A 16,278-nucleotide genomic window follows, 5' to 3' on the forward strand; every position below is an offset into this window, starting at 1 on the left:
CACTGCTTAATCCTGTGGGTAGAATGGCTTCCAGGAATTTTGGAAAGGGTGGGGAGACAGGAGTGTCAAAGGCTCAAACTCCATCTCCTTCACCCAAACAGACTTCATTTTTCATTTCATGAGGATTAAGAAGAAAGATGCAAGGATTGGTCCAAATTTATTGCCTCGGTCAAAAGCCAGCTCTAAGAAGGGAGAAAGTGGATTATGCAAAGAAAACAAATGGAGAGAAAAGAGGGCAATGGATACTTTGCATTCAGTAATATTTATTAGTTTGATTTTAAAAGGAAAAGAAGGAATCCATTCTAATGGTTCACCTTCCCACGAACCCAGGAGCCCCCCAAAACTCTAAAGAAGTCCTTCTGACCCTGCTGTGAGGTAGATCAGAGCCATCCTGTGAGGGAGGCTGGAGCTTAGAGGGCTGTAGTGAGGGAACCAGGAACCAAACCCCAAACCTTGACCTTTTCAAGCTGCTGCTTCTCAGCCTGGGTCACCAGGGCCTCCAGTACACCGACTGGTTCATCAGGGTCTGGGTGGCAGAAGGAATGGAACGAGGGTGCTTTCTTTGCCCTAAGCACACAGCACTCAAGTGAGCAAGGGGATGGGTGCCCAGCCAAAGCCAGCCCGGCTGCTGCCAGGGCAGCCAGACACTCAAGCTGCAGAGGTAGTGGTGAAGCTCAGAGGTGGGGTTTAGAAAACATCTCTCGGAAGGAGAGAGAGAGAGAGAGAGAGAGAGAGAGAGAGAATGGTGAAAACCCACTTGGTAAGGATTCCCCCTCCCAAGCCAGACCCCCTCCCCCCTCTCATGACCCAGTGGTCAGGTTCCAGAGGGCAGAGTTTTCCAGCTGGGAAACTCCACAGGGCTCATTCCAAACTGGCCAGAGGCTCTCCAAAGGTTCTGGATCAATGGAGTTGTTTCTTCAAGGCCTAAGAAAGTCCCCAGGAAGCCCTGAAAAAAATGGAGATGAGGTATCTTGGGGTGAGGGGGCAGAGGGTGTGAACAGGAGAGGGAAATGGGTGAAGGTCAGGGACATTGAGGGGCACGTGCGGTTACACAAAAGCCTCGGGAACACACCCTGCCACAAAGCCAACCCAGCTTCAACTCGGCCCGGTTCCTACCTGGGAAGAATTCGCACTCACACGTTCCTGAGCCTGTCTCGCCTTCATCCCAGAAGTGGATTCTCACCTTCATAGCTATCAAACCTTTCAAAGAAACCAAAGCTGAGCCCGAAGGCTTTGGGGGACCTCTAGTCTAGTCAAAGCCAGCCCAAGAGGTGGCAAGAAATCTGGCCAAAGAAACTGAGTTAGAACACCAAAACTAGAGCTGACCAGGCGAGGGGGGCCCTCGGGCACAGTGGGACCCACCCCATCCCGGGCCCCCCCTTGCTCCTGGGGTGGAGAACAACCGGCCCGCCCTCCTTTGCTTCAACCCCAGGGCAGGGTGGGTTGGGATGCGGGAAAAGAAAGGGCCCTGGGTTCCACTTCGGTTCCCTACTCCGTGTCCCCCTTCCCTTGATGTGGAGACCCCAGCCCCATCTTCTACCGAACCCCAAGCTCAAAAAACTGACAGAAGGGGCTTCCCTGGTGGCGCAGTGGTTGAGAATCCGCCTGCCGATGCAGGGGAAGCGGGTTCGTGCCCCGGTCCAGGAAGATCCCACATGCCGCGGAGCGGCTGGGCCCGTGAGCCATGGCCGCTGAGCCTGCGCGTCCGGAGCCTGTGCTCCGCAACGGGAGAGGCCACAACAGTGAGAGGCCCACGTACCGCAAAAAAAAAAAAAAAAAAAAAAGGACCGAAGGAGATACCGAACGCTTCCTGGTCCCGAGCCGTCAACCCCTTCGCCTTGGCTACCTACCAGTCGAGTGGTGGGCGCTGCCTAGATTCTGCTGGGCTGATTAGGGCCGCAGGGGCGGGGAGGCGGCGGCAGGGTGCTCGTCGGGCCGGCAGCGGCCCAGCAGGCAGCAGAAGGCGCTGCGAAAGTCAGGGCTGTGGCAGTGGATGAGCGGGTTGTAGGCAGAGTTGGCATAGCCTAGACAGTTAAGGGCGAGGAAAGCCGGGCCGGGCACTTGAGAGGGAGCCCCGAGGGCGCGCAGCACGTTGACTACAAAGAAGGGCAACCAGCAGAGAGTGAAGGTTCCCATGATGAGCCCCAAGGTGAGCAGGGCGCGGTGCTCCCGCAGAGGCAGAAGGCGCGCCGGCCGCCGGCCGTAGGAGGGCACCCCTGCGGGCCAGGCGCACGGCCCCGCTGGGTCGGGGCACAGGGAGCAAGACCGAGCCCGCGGAGACTCCTCTGGCGGGAAGCGGCCCAGCTCCCGGAGCAGCAAGCGCAGCTGGCGCGTAGCCACCGCGAAAACTAGCGCGTAGACGAAGGGCATCACCAGGAGCGGAAGGTAGAAGGAGACGGAGGAGGAAAGCGGCGCGTAGGGCATGTTGGAGGCGAAGACGCAGCAGCGCGGATTGCAGGGGCAACGCTGCGCCTCGGCGTCGGCCCCGACGCGCCACCATTTGCTCATGATGGGCGCAAACGACACCAAGGCGGACACGACCCACACCGGGACCACTGCTGCCCGGGCTCGGCGTTTGGTGACCAGTGCGCCGTAGCGCAGCGGGCCTGTCACTGCCAGGTAGCGGTCCACCGCCAGGGCGCACAGGGTTTCCATGCTGGCGGTCACACACAGCACGCCCACCGAGGTCCACAGCTCGCAACCGGTGGCGCCCAGGGGCCAGCGCCAACGTGGCCCCCCACGGCACTACCAAGAACCCCACCACCAGGTCGGCTGTGGCCAGCGAAGTCACGAACACGTCGGTCATGGTCTGGAGTCTCGGCGTCCGGGCGACGGCCACGATTACCAGTAGGTTGCCCCCCACGGTGGTCAGCACCGCCAGCGCCAACAGCGCCCTGCCAAGTGCCACCGCCCACGGCACCCCGGGCAGCCCGCTCGCGTTGGCAGTATTGGGCGCCCGGGTGGGGACATTTGGCCACGGGGCCAGAGGGCTGTTCCCGTGCGGCCAGGGAGCCATTCCCGCGCGCGGGGCGGGAGGGAAGGAGGGAAGGGGTTAGCAATCAGAGTTTCAAACATGAGGAGGCATAAAGCTAACTTGGATCTTGCAGGGGAAAATTTCAAGAGCACGCATTTTATTCAGGATCCTAGGTCCCTGACTTATAATAGTTTTAACTAAATTATCTTGCCCAATTTCTTAAGTACATTTCTTGGGTATCTGGGGAGAAGCAGGGGCAGGGAAGGAAAGAGGGAAGGGTCTCGCAGCTTACCCGGCTCGGGGGACGGGGCAGCGGGTCGTGGGAGCGATTCCCCCGGCCTGGGCCATCCTCCCCAGTTGACCCGCGAGAACGCACAGCCTGCCCCGCGGCCGCTGGGTGCCACCACTGGGGAGGGGGTGGGACGGCGTGGGAGGAGGAGTGGCGGCCCTTAAAGGGGCAGCGGCCAATAGTCGCGACGCTCGGCGTCGGTAGGGAAATTGGGGCGTGCGTAGGGAAGCGCGACGGATGGTTGACTCCTCCATTAGCCAAATCCGGAGTAAGATGTGTAAGAGGTAGGTCACGCCGTGTGTTCTCTGCCACGTTGTGTCCGCTCCTGCCAAGACCGGCTCCTACGCTGACACACTCAGCGCAGCGCTCCAGCGGCGTGGGTTTTCTGCACCAATTTCCCCGGAAGGTCCAGCAGCAACTCTCGGGGAAGACACAGGAGAAGCCCCCAACCCTTTACCGTGTCAGAGGAAAAGGTAACCCTCCCAAGGCAAACAAGACGACCCACAGCAGCCCCTCGTCTACTTGGGTGTCCCTCCCCCTAAGATATTGTAAGTTAAGTCATAGAGGGCAGCCAGGGTCTTCCCCCTTCTCCCAAGACCCCCTTCCAATGAGATCTGACCCCCTTCCCTTCTATCCACTTACCCTCCCTGTCACTCTAGTTTCCCTTCTTTTTTTTTTTTTTTTTCCTTTTCAAATCTTCCATTTTCCAGGGGTCTTTATCATTGCCTGCTCATTTGAATTTGGATTTGGCCTCAGGTAGCCTAAGATGCTGAGAGTTTCCATTTCTCCGTCTTCCACGTTGCCCCCTCCACACACTTTCCACCAAGAAAACTAGGTGAGCCCCTTCTCTTAAAATGCTCCTGTTGTAGAGACGTGTTAAAAATGAACAAATGGGTTCCAGGTTGAGGCTTATCCACCGTCACCCCCAGCTCTCCACAAATCTTCCATCACCATGGCAGTCTTCTCTCTACTTCCGTGAAGACTTTACTCATGAACATTTAAAAAGTAGAAGACACTGAGCTGAGGAATCCCCTGAAGATTTTACTCATGAACATTTAAAAAGTAGAAGACACTGAGCCGAGGAATCCGCACGTTGCGTCTTGGAGTGTGTGGAACCACAGGCCTGGTATTTTAGTGTCCGTTGAAGTCTCTCTTACAATCCCATCAGAGGATCCCTTCACCTCAAGAAGCCCAGGGCCTCCTCCCCTCCCCTTTCCCTCACCCACACTGATGCCTTGTTCCCAGCCCGGCTCTCCCGGTGGCTAAACCAGTTCCTCTCAAAGTGGGTGTGGGGAGATTAGGCTGCAAAACAGTGTTCAAGCTGAAGGGCAGGAAGGTATGACACCTTTATTAAGTCCTTCCTCCCCTGAAACAATGGGACAAAAGGGGAGGAAATTATCATAGAAAATGACTCCCGGGCCTTGCCTTAGCGAGAGTCTTTTTTTTTTTTTAACATCTTTATTGGGGTATAATTGTTTTACAATGGTGTGTTAGTTTCTGCTTTATAACAAAGTGAATCAGCTATACATATACATATGTTCCCATATCTCTTCCCTCTTGCATCTCCCTCCCTCCCACCCTCCCTATCCCACCCCTCCAGGCGGTCACAAAGCGCGGAGCTGATCTCCCTGTGCTATGCGGCTGCTTCCCACTAGCTATCTACCTTAAGTTTGGTAGTGAGAGTCTTTTGAACAGCTCTATATTTCAAAAGAACCCTGTAAAGTCACTGGTCTAAGCAATGCCTCTGGGGGGCTGAGCCAGGACCTGGGAGTTAGAGAGACTGGAGGGGAAGTGAGGACCGAAAATTATCCCCAAGGAAAAAGAACCCAGCTGCCTACCCACGAGCAGGGTTGGTCAGTGGCTCCCAAGCAAATGCCTTTTGTGCCCATGCTGTACCCCAGGCAGGCCTTTGGATCCATGGAAGTGCATGGTGGGTAAAGGTGGAGAGGCCCGGCCTCTACCCCCAACCTCCAGTCACTACCAAGCTTTGCAGGCCCCACCTGGCCAGAGTCTTGACCGTGGCCGCTTGCTGACCATCAGGGCAGTCACTCCCAAGTTGGGTTTTGCAACACCCCAGAGAGTGTTGCCAGTTACCACAAAGGGGTGACAGAAGATTCTCCAAGAGTAATCTCTAAAACAAATCCATGTCGTGCAGCAGGGTTTTTTGTTTTTTGTTTTTTCCAGGATGTCAGAGTTGGTGGGGGGAAGGGAGAGGGGTGCCAGGAAGTCAAGCGGCTTCAAAGGCTGCTGTTGCCCTGGGGTGACCTTGTTAATTTGAGGAAGTGTGTAAAAATGTTTAAATTTCAAAAAAAGACAAGATTTCCCAAACCACGTGAGTGTGCCTACGTTTGGGGAATGATGAGGCCCATAACCAAAGGAGACTGTGAGGAGAGGAATTCAGGCCCCTGTTAGTGGAGGCATTTAGGAGCCAGCAGAGAGCAGTGATCCAGCACCTGGAGAGCTTCCTCCTTTGCTCTGGACCATCCCCTATCCCACCTTTCTCAGTCTGGCCTCCCCACCTCACCGACTACCTTGGGGCCCACAGGGAGAAGGGGTCCAACCTTTACCACTTTGGTCTCTTTTTTTTTTTTTTTTTTTTTTTTTTGCGGTACGCGGGCCTCTCACTGTTGTGGCCTCTCCCGTTGTGGAGCACAGGCTCCGGACACGCATACTCAGCGGCCATGGCTCACGTGCCCAGCCACTCCATGGCATGTGGGATCTCCCCGGACCGGGGCACAAACCCACGTCCCCCGCATCAACAGGCGGACTCTCAACCACTGAGCCACCAGGGAAGCCACAGTCTCTTTTCTATCGTGCTTTTGTGTTTCTTACTTTTCTCTTTTGACTAGGTGATGCATCCACGTTATTCAGCCATCAAAATATACAAAATGCATGTAATACAAAGTTGCCTTCAGCCCGGTTTTCAACTCCCTAACAGATAACCACAATTAATTAGTCTCTTGTTTATCTTTCCAGTAATATTTTATATATAAACAGGTCAATGCAAATACATATGGCTTTGTCGTTTCTTTTCGACCCAAATAGTAGTAAAATATACCCACTGTCCTGAACCTTGCTTACCTTACCTTAACAATATATATCTGTGACGCTTCCATACCAATGCACAAAAGCCTGCCATTTTTAGTATTCCATTGTATGGATATACCATAATCTATGAAACCGATCGGCTATTAATAGACATCTAATTTACTTCCAATCGTTCCTAGTAGATGATGTTGTAATGAATCACTTGTAATCATGTCATTTCACACGTCTGTGAGTATATTTGTAGAATAAATTCCTGTAAACAGAATCACTATATCATGCGGTATATAGTTTGCAAATTTAAAAGATATTGCCAGATTTCCCTCTCCAGGCAATGTACCCACTTACCCTCTTGCCATTGCTTCTGATGGCCAGCCAGGGGTGGGAGGCAAGTGTCCCGCTGCTTTGTGAAATCATCCAAATGACTGGCCCCAGGGAGTTAGGCTGTCGGGTCTGTAGAGGTCATCCAACTGTGGAGAGAAGCGTGCATTGCCCAGAGGGAGCTTTACCCTGGCCCTGGGCCCCCAGATGACCTTTGTTCTGTGCCCTTGGAGGTAGACTGTGCATGTGGACCTCTGAATCTGCTGAGTTCAGGCCCCTAGGCTGCTGCTATGTGTTGAGGGCTCCAAGGATGCAGGTCATCCTGTTGTGTCAGAGGCCAGTTGTGTGATGGTCTGTGATTTAGAAAATGTGGTGAGCAGAACCAGAAAGAGGCAGAAGCTGCCCTGCCCCGTGGGCAGAAGTTCTAGGAGCAGGGTGTGCTCTCCTTCCTTTGTTGGTTTTAGCTCCTGGTCTGTCCTCTGAGCCTCAGGACCGGGTCCATGCATGTGCGTGTGGCTGTGTGCCTGTTTATGTGACGGGGTAGGAGGAAGCCTAGCTCAGGCGACTGAGCCCTGTACTTTGTCCAAGACTACGTGTGTTCAAGCGTGCCCCTCTCATCCTGTGTCTCTTCTTCCACTGTAAGCGTCCATGCCATGCCGTGTTTGAAACGCTGTGCGTAGGTGTGGCCTCTGAACAGCTGGCTTGGTGTTCGCTGTTTCTCCTTTTGTTGCAATTAGTCCAGGAGGGTAGAATGATAAGCTAAAAGGGGTCTGAAAGATCAACTCCAACACCAACATTTTACAGAATTAAAAAGCTGAGGTCCGGAGAGGAAACTGAGGTTGGACCATAATCTCACAGTGAAAGTTCCTTCCCAGCAGGAGTACAGGCATCTGAGGAGCCAGGTCCTCTTCCCAAGCGCCTCCCCCACACTCCCTGGCAGTCTGTGGCCGGTGCCACCTGCCAGCCTGTCCTCTGGAGGGGAGGCAGGGCTCAGAAAGGACAACCGCCCAGCCCCCAGAGCTGAAAAGAAGCCCCCAACCTAACACTTTCCTCGTATTCTACCACATGCCATGGCTACTCTCCACATGTCTGCTGTTTCCCAAGGCAAGGAGCTCGAAGGAGAGGCAGGGAAGGAGCCTCCATCTGCAGGAACCTAAAGGTCCTCTTGTACCTAAGAAGTGGCCGGGGACAAGAGCCTTATTCAGGCAGAGACAGGGGTGGACACTAAGGATTTTCTCACAGTGCCTTTTCTCTTGTTCCTGGTCATCCATGAAAGAGGGGATCAGAAATGTTTCTTTCCCTCCTGCGGTAGGAAGAGAAATCCACGTTCTAAACTCTTTGAATAGTGATTAAAATCCTTGACTATTAGGCTGCTCCCCAGGGACAGGGCAAGGTCACAGAGCCCACCTGCAGCCCAGACAAAAGTTTCTTGGGGTTCAGGAAGGCACCCTCTCCCAGGGAGGTCGGGGAGCGATCAGGAGGGTGGGAGAGGGAGAGAGCAGGAGAGGGTGCTCACCAGCCCTCAGATCATGCCTTCCGAGTCACCCCTGGATACTGCTTCCGCTGATTTCTGTGCAGCCTTTTTCTTCGACTGGAAGCCTGGAAGAGGGCAGATCCACCATGCTGCTTGCATCTGTGGTCTCTTCCCTCCCTCTCCCTGGGAAGGAAAGCTCCAACAAGGCTAGAGCCTGTCTGGCACTCAAGCTGCACCATCTCTGGCCTTTCTCTCACATCAGCCCACAGTTTTCGCCGGGAACAAGTAATGAACAAGGAGTATCCGGTGCTTGGAAGAAAAGGGAGCAAAACAAGGGGACGGTTTCTCCTCCAACGGGGAGACACACGCCTTGCATATGAGACCCTCCAGTTAAGACGGAGCAAGGAGCTTTCCCGTCTGGAAAAAGGAAGGAAGCTGAGGCCCGCAAACCCTTTTTTAAAAAAAAATAAATTTATTTATTTATTTTTATTCATTTTTGGCTGCACTGGGTCTTCATTGCTGCACGCAGGCTTTCTCTAGTTGCAGCGAGAACTAGAGAAAACTAGTTTTCTGGTTGGGGGCTACGCTTTGCTGTAGTGCATGGCCTTCTCATTGCAGTGGCTTCTCTTGTTGCGGAGCACAGGCTCTAGGCGCGTGGGCTTTAGTAGCTGCAGCATGCAGGCTCAGTAGTTGTGGCTCGCAGGCTCTAGAGTGCAGGCTCAGTAGTTGTGGCGCACGGGCTTAGTTGCTCCGCGGCATGTGGGATCTTCCCAGACCAGGGCTCGAACCCGTGTCCCCCGCATTGGCAGGCGGATCCTTAACCACTGCGCCACTAGGGGAGCCCAGGGCTCACTTCTTTTTTTTTTTTTTCTTGCGGTACGCGGGCCTCTCACTGCTGTGGCCTCTCCTGTTGCGGAGCACAGGCTCCGGACGCACAGTCTCAGTGGCCATGGCTCACGGGCGCAGCCGCTCCGCGGTATGTGGGATCTTCCCGGACCGGGGCACAAACCCATGTCCCCTGCTTCGGCAGGCGGACTCTCAACCACTGCGCCACCAGGGAAGCCCCCAGGGCTCACTTCTTACTTGCGTTTCTTTGCTTGGTTTGGCTTACTTTCTACTCCCATGCCTGGACTCACATCTCCCCCTAGATTAGGAAGTGATTCCAATGTCATGATGCCATTTAAGACCAAAGGCAGCAGCCCCAGGAGCCAGGAAGGCATTCCAGGATGGTGTGATGGGAATAAGGGATTCCTGGGCTTGCAGGGAACAGGAAAAGCACTCAGACGCCATCCGTCATCGCCAGGGAAACACCATGGGGCCCATGGAGGGATCATCTTTTTAACCACTTCTAGCATCTGGAATCCTCTCTATAGGCTACGGAAAGGAAGTCCCTCCAAAGTAATCTTGCCATGACCTCCTCCACCTCCTCAATATAAAAATGAAATGCTGCCCCTTCCAAATGCTTCCAGCCTAGAAACCAAAGTGTCCACGCTCCTGCCTTTCATTCCACTGTTCCCATTTCTCCTGGCCCCCAACCAAGCCCTCCACTCCTAATGAGCCATTGAGTACCAGAAGAGGAAATGTCAGCAGGATGGGGGGCCTGGTGGCCTCAGGGGCTCCAGAGCAGAGCTTGGCAGAGGAGGAAGGAGGGCTATCCTGATGTCATCACTTTTCAGGAGACCTCGGGCTTTTCCTGCCCAGCTCTGGGTAATGGACTCAGCAGCTGGTGCTGGGAGGTGATGAAGCCTCTGAGGTCTTGAGCTGGGATCTTGGTTCCTGATGCACCGTGGAGACAAGATGCTTGGTGGGGACCAGGAGGCCCTGAGAAGAGCAGGACGAGAATATTCATCTTAGTCTGTTCTTTCTGCAAAATAACTGAATACCCGCTGGGTCCGGAACACCTTCCTGGGCCTGGTGAGAAATGCAAAAAGGTAGAAGCCACAATAATGCTCTCACCAAGCCCCATGTATTGTAGATTATTGAATACACAGCTGAAAAATAGGAATACTCACCAACTCTCATGTTAATGAAGGCAAAATAATTTGATACAATTCAAGTAGGGTATATGCAGGGGCTAGTTAAGTAAGTATAGGAGCTAATCCAGGAAGACTTTTTGGAGGAGGTTCCATCTCTACTTTCAGGAAAGGGCTGGCAAGGATTTGATCCTCCTTTTATTTCATCCTGGTCTCCTACAGTATCTTATATCCAATTTATTTTTTTATTTTTAAGATTGGTTTAGGCATGTTAGGGCCTGTGCTTTCTCATCTAAGTGTTAGAATAAGCTTATCTATGTCTACAGAATATCTTGCTGGGGTTTTGATAGGAATTACATTAAACCTATAAATGAATTTGGGAAGGATTGACATGTTTACTATGTTGAGTCATCCAATCCATGACCACAATGTATGTCTCCATTTATTTAGGTCTGCTTTGATTGATTTTATCAGCGTTTAGTAATTTTCGGCATACAGATCCTACACATATTTTGTTAAATTTGTAACTAGGTGTCTCATTTTCTTTGTAACAATTATACATGGTATAGCATTTTAAATTACAGTTTCTGCCTGTTTGTTCTTCGTATGTAGAAATGTGATTTGTTTCGTGCATCGATCTTGTATCCTGTGACATTGCAGAACTCACATAGCAGTTATAGGAGCTTTTTTGTAGAGTCTTTGGGATTTTCTGCATACACAATCATAACATCTGCAAATAAGGACAGTTTTCTTTCTTTCTTTCCACTCTGTATGCCTTTTTATTTCTTTTTCTTTTTTTTTTTTTTTTGCAGTGGCTAAAACTTTCAGTACTATATTGAATAAGAGTAGAGAGAGGAAGCATCCTTGCCTTGTTCCCAGTCTTAGGGAGAAAGCATTCAGTCTTTCACCATCAACTATGATGTTAGTTGTAGACTTTTTGTAGATGTCTTCATCAAACTGAGGTAGTTCCACTCTCTTCCTAACTTGCTGAGAATTTTTAATCATAAATAGGTGTTGGATTTTGTCAGATGCTTTTTCTGTACTAGTTGATAAGATTATGATTTTTCTAATTAACCTGTTGCTATGATGGACATTTTTTTAAAATATTTATTTATTTATTTGGCTGCGCTGGGGCTTAGTTCCATGCGGGAGCTTCGTTGCCACATGCGGGACCTCCGTTGTGGCATGCGGGATCTTTAGTTTCAGCATGTGGGTCTTTTAGTTGTGGCACGCGGGATCTTTTTTTTTTTCTTTTTACTTGCGGCACGTGGGATCTTTTTTAGTTGTGGCAGGCATGCAAACTCTTAACTATAGAATGTGGGATCTAGTTCCCTGACCAGGGATCAAACCCAGGCCCCCTGCATTGGAGCGTGGAGTCTTAGCCACTGGACCACCAGGGAAGTCCCTGGACATTATTTTTAATCTAAACTTTATTGACCACTCGATATCGTGGAATTCTGAATATTGAATCAGACTATATATGTGGAATAAATCCTACTTGGTCATAGTATATAATTCTTCTGATATTTATAATTATTTTAGAACAATGGATTCAATTTGCTATATCTCATGGGAGATATTGGTTTATAGTTTTTTTAGTACCGTCTTTATCTGGTTTTCATATCAAGATAATACTGGCCTAAAAATAAGTTGGGAAGTGTTCCCTCCTCTATTTTCTGGAAGAGTTTGTGCAAAATTGCTGCTTATTCTTCTTTAGGTGTTTGAAACTGCAGTGAAACCATCTGAGCCAGAAGACTACTTTTTGGGAAGGGAATCTGCTTTATCTTGATCATAACTTCTTTGCTCACTGGAGTCACAAAGGCGTTGGCCAAGTTTCAAACTCTAGAATTGCAGAAGACATTGGCAATCATCAGGTCCCACATCCCTCACTACATATGAAGACACTGAGGCTTGGGCTGAGAGAATAACTTGCCTGAAGTCGCAGAGCACTTTAGCAGAAGAAATGGGAAGAGCCCGTGGACCAGGATGCTCAGTCCAGCTACCTCTGCTCCTAAGTTAATGGTAGTGGCTCAAGAAGTGGAGACTTTCAACTTTCAGACACCCTGGCATTCATTGCCCACTTGCTTTCTTGTAGGAGGAGATCAAAGTCTTCCCTGTGCACAAGCGCTTGATTAGAGGGTTCCCCAAGTCCCTTCTAGCCCATAATTAGAACCAGAAAGGGCAGAGGTCAAGAGCAGAGCTGGCAACCCAAGACCAAGTGGGCAGAGAGACAAAGCTTTGGCAACTGAAGTCTCCCAACAAAGAAGCAACCACAGGGCTGATCAGCCTGGGAACCTGCTCCCTCTGTTGGTCTGATGTGCACTTGGACCAAAGAGGAACAGAGGAAATCCCCTGGTAATCCAGTGTTTAGGACTCAGCCCTTTCACTGCAGTGGCAGGGGTTCAATCCTTGGTTGGGGAACTAAGATCCTGCAAGTTGTGCAGCGCAGACAAAAAAAAATTTTTTTAATAAATAAATAAAAATTTTTAAAAAAAGGAGGAACAGAGAAGGTGGGCACATCTCCTAACTGGGTCAGCAAACTGTAGGAAGTTAAGTCTTCCAGCTCACACCCCTCTGGCTCCCTGCAGCCAGAGGCCACTGTTCAAACTGCAGGTAAGAAGACAGAAGGAAGGAGTGGAGGAATTACACCTTCACATTAACATAACTCGACATTCCTACAGCCAGATCCCCATCACTGCAACAGTGTTGTCCAGTGGAACCTTCCACAATGGAAATATTATATATTATATATCTGTGCTTTCCAACAAGATAGCCACCAGTCACATGTGGGTAGTAAACACTGGAAATGTGAGTAGTGCAAGTAAGAAACTACATTTTTAATCTTATTAAATTGTAATTAATTTAAATAGTCATATGTGGATAGTGCAGATCTAGAGGAACCTCTCTTTGTAAATACACTCATGAACAAACATAAAAAGCAGGGGAAAAGCAGAATCATAATCTATAACAAAGGAAAAAGCACTAAGATATGACAGGTCACTTAAAATTGAGCTAAAAACCTCACTCCTCAAATTTGCACCAATATTACACGATGCTCTGGTTTCATTTTATTTGGTGGTCTACGCATGCTAGTTTTTAAAAATTCACCTTTGGCAATACAAAAGAAGGAACAAATAACAGGCTTCAGGGATCCAGATGGAAGTTACTAACCGGCTATAGAGTTAGTTTAGAGAAAGGACACTGCAGGGGTTTGTTTTGTTTTGTTTATTGGTATATCTCCAATGCCTAGAATATTCCCCGGCAAAGAAGTCTCTCAGTAAAAATTTGCCGAGTGGCCTCAAGGACAGACTGTCAAAGGAACTGATCTAATTAAAAAGAAATGTTTGCAGCGAGAGGACCACTAGAGGGCGCGCCAGCCCAGCAGCCAAGAGGCTGGGGAAACAAAGGCGGGGAGGCTCTTGGGGTTCCCCTAGCGCTTCCCACGCTCTGGGGTAGCTTCAGAAGAGTAAACCCCGCCACCCCCTCCCATCACCCCTTATGGCTTCCTTTCCTTTTTATTCGTCTGAATGTTTTCTCGTGTGTACAAGCCAACCCACTGATCCTGAGGTCAGGATGGCCAGCCATCTATGGGCAGTGCAAGGCCCCCAGCCCCGGGACGCTTAATAAATGTCACATTTTGCGCCTCAAATAAAGGAAATGGAGAGTCACAGGCCCGGGAAATCAGGAGGCGGGCTTCTAGACAGCTCTTTACACTCACTGGAAGCCCACCAGGTCCCAAAGTTTGTGCTACACGTTTTAACCCAGGTAGATAGTGTTACCTCCATTTCACAGATGAGAAAATTGCATTTCAAGGGATTGGCAAAGGTTACGTAGATCGTAAGTGGATTGTGAACCCGGGACGTTTTCTTTCCAAAACCCGTGGAATTAACACTGTGCCATCATCTTTGAGTTCAAAGATGTCGCTACTGAAGGCACTGCTTTCTGTGGTATCCAGTGAGGCTAGAAACTGAAAGTTGGGGTTCTGTTGGAGTCAGGGGAGGGGAAAGAGAGGGAGTTACGTTGCAGCCCTTCCTGGGGAGCTGAAGAAAGGCAGGGTCAGCACTCAGAAGGGCGGGGTGGACCCACCCTTGGCAAAAATCTTCAAGGTTCCTTTTGCATGGACTGAATGTTTGTGTCTAGCCCCAGACTCATGCATGTATGATGGTTACCTCCGCAATGGGATGGTTGGGGGTTTTATTGGGTTTTTTTTTTTTTTTTGGCCACACTGCGGCATCTTAGTTGCCCAGCCAGGGATCAAACCTGCCCCCTCTGTGGTGGAGTGCAGAATCTTAACTACTGGACCACCAGGGAGGTCCCGGGATGGTATTTAGAGATGGGGGCTTTGGGGAGGTTAGAGTTAGGTTTAGATGGGGTCATGAGGGTGGGCTCCCCTCCCATCAGGGGACTGGTGTCCTTATAAAAAGAGAGGAGTGACCAGAGTTCTCTCTCCCCACCACCGTGTGAGGACAGACTGAGAAGGCACTGTCTGCAAACCAGGAAGAGGGGTCTCACCAGGAACCATATCTGCCAGCACCTTGATCTTGGACTCGCCGCAAGCCTCCGGAACTGAGAAATCAATGTCTGTTGTTTACGCTGCCCAGTCTGTGGTGTTGGACACCACCCTTGCCTCCACTGTATCCTTTCTGTGCTTTGGGACGTCTTCCCCCTCTCCTCACATCAAGACCAGCTCCCAGATAAAGATGCCACCTATTTCACAAGCTTCTCAGCTCATCTGAAGCACTCTGAGGTTTGGGAATCACAGGGGTGGTGATGAAATGTATGGGCTTTGGACCAAGCAGGTTATAAAAATATCTAAATGTGAGCTGTGGCATGGGCAGGCTAACCCCCTACCTACCCCAAGCCCCATGTGTGAATTAGGAATACTTGTTATACTTGTCCTACAAGGTCCTGGGGCCATTTATCAGTCTTGTCAATGTCAGACCTCTCACATGCGGGTCAGGCACAGGGCACAGGAAGTGTCCGTTTCCTTTCCTCCTTGCTTGTGGTGTCATGAATGTGAAGGTCACTTACAGTTAGCGGAGCCTTTAGCTCAGGACAGAAAGCTTTTTTAAAACAGGGGAGTGGAGGAGATATTTGGGGGTGGGGGAGAACATTTGGGGACTGAGGATCTTGAGCATAAGGGTGAAACTGTGCAACTCAGATTGGGACTTGAACCCATGGTTTGTTTGTTTTTTTTTTGCCGTACGCGGGCCTCTCACTGTTGTGGCCTCTCCCGTTGCGGAGCACAGGCTCCAGACGCGCAGGCTCAGCGGCCATGGCTCACAGGACCAGCCGCTCCGCGGCATGTGGGATCTTCCCGGACCGGGGCACGAACCCATGTCCCCAGCATCTGCAGGCAGACTCTCAACCACTGCGCCACCAGGGAAGCCCGAACCCATGCTCTTTTAACTGAGATCACACACCTGGTCTCAGGACTTAATGAAGCTCAGGTTCTTGATGTCTCATTGCAGAAAGAATTCAGTGAGAGACAAAGTGATAGGTAAGGAGTGGATTTATTTGGAGAGAAACACACTCCACAGACAGAGTGTGGGCCATCTAGAAGGCCCCATGGTATGGGGTTGTCAGTTTTTACAGGAGTGAGTAATTTCGTAGGCCAATGAGTGGGAAGAGTATTCCAGCTATTTTGGGGAAGGGGCGGGGATTTCCAGAAACTGGGCCACAGCCCACTTTTTGACCTTTACGGTCGGCCTTGGAACTGTCATGGCACCTGTGGGTATGTCATTTAGCTTGCTGATGTGTTACAGTGAGCATATACTGAGGCTCAAAGTTTGGACCTATTTGGTTCTAATCAGTTTATGCCATGTCCTCCACCTATGTTATTCTTTTAAAGGTTGTGCCCTGCCCCCTTCCCTCCTGTTTCAAGGGGACTGGGGACACAGGTCACCGCTCTCACCCCAAAGCAAGAAGAGTGCATTGTGAGGCTCAACACACATATACACACACAAACTCACGCACTTGCTCAGGACTGCTCCACGCACACCCCTCCCAATTTCCCCTTTACTTGCTGTGCTGGAATCTTCTGTTGCCCCTGCTTGGTGCCCCAGGAGGTTGGCCCACAGGGCAGCATCAATGGGCTCCCTTGTCCTCTGTCTTCTGGCTGGACTGGGCCATCAAGGAGCCTGGCAGCAGAGCCGAGGGCAGGAGGCCAGCGAGGGTGAGTTTCTACCTTCCAGCTCTTTCC

The 16,278-nt window shown here is 50.8% G+C and overlaps 1 protein-coding gene across 1 annotated transcript; it reads right to left on the reverse strand.

Annotated features, from left to right (window-relative positions):
• Positions 1 to 917: 917 nt before the first annotated feature.
• On the reverse strand, positions 918 to 3,016 carry ADRB3 (adrenoceptor beta 3). The gene is given in 3 exon segments (XM_007448315.1): positions 918 to 946; positions 1,851 to 2,722; positions 2,724 to 3,016. Coding segments are annotated over 2 exon segments (1,125 nt in total). The 3' UTR covers positions 918 to 946; positions 1,851 to 1,890.
• Between the last annotated feature and the right edge of the window lie 13,262 nt (positions 3,017 to 16,278).

This window comes from Lipotes vexillifer, unplaced genomic scaffold (assembly GCF_000442215.2).
Source record: "Lipotes vexillifer unplaced genomic scaffold, Lipotes_vexillifer_v1.1 scaffold1166, whole genome shotgun sequence".
Taxonomy (NCBI): domain Eukaryota; kingdom Metazoa; phylum Chordata; class Mammalia; order Artiodactyla; family Lipotidae; genus Lipotes; species Lipotes vexillifer.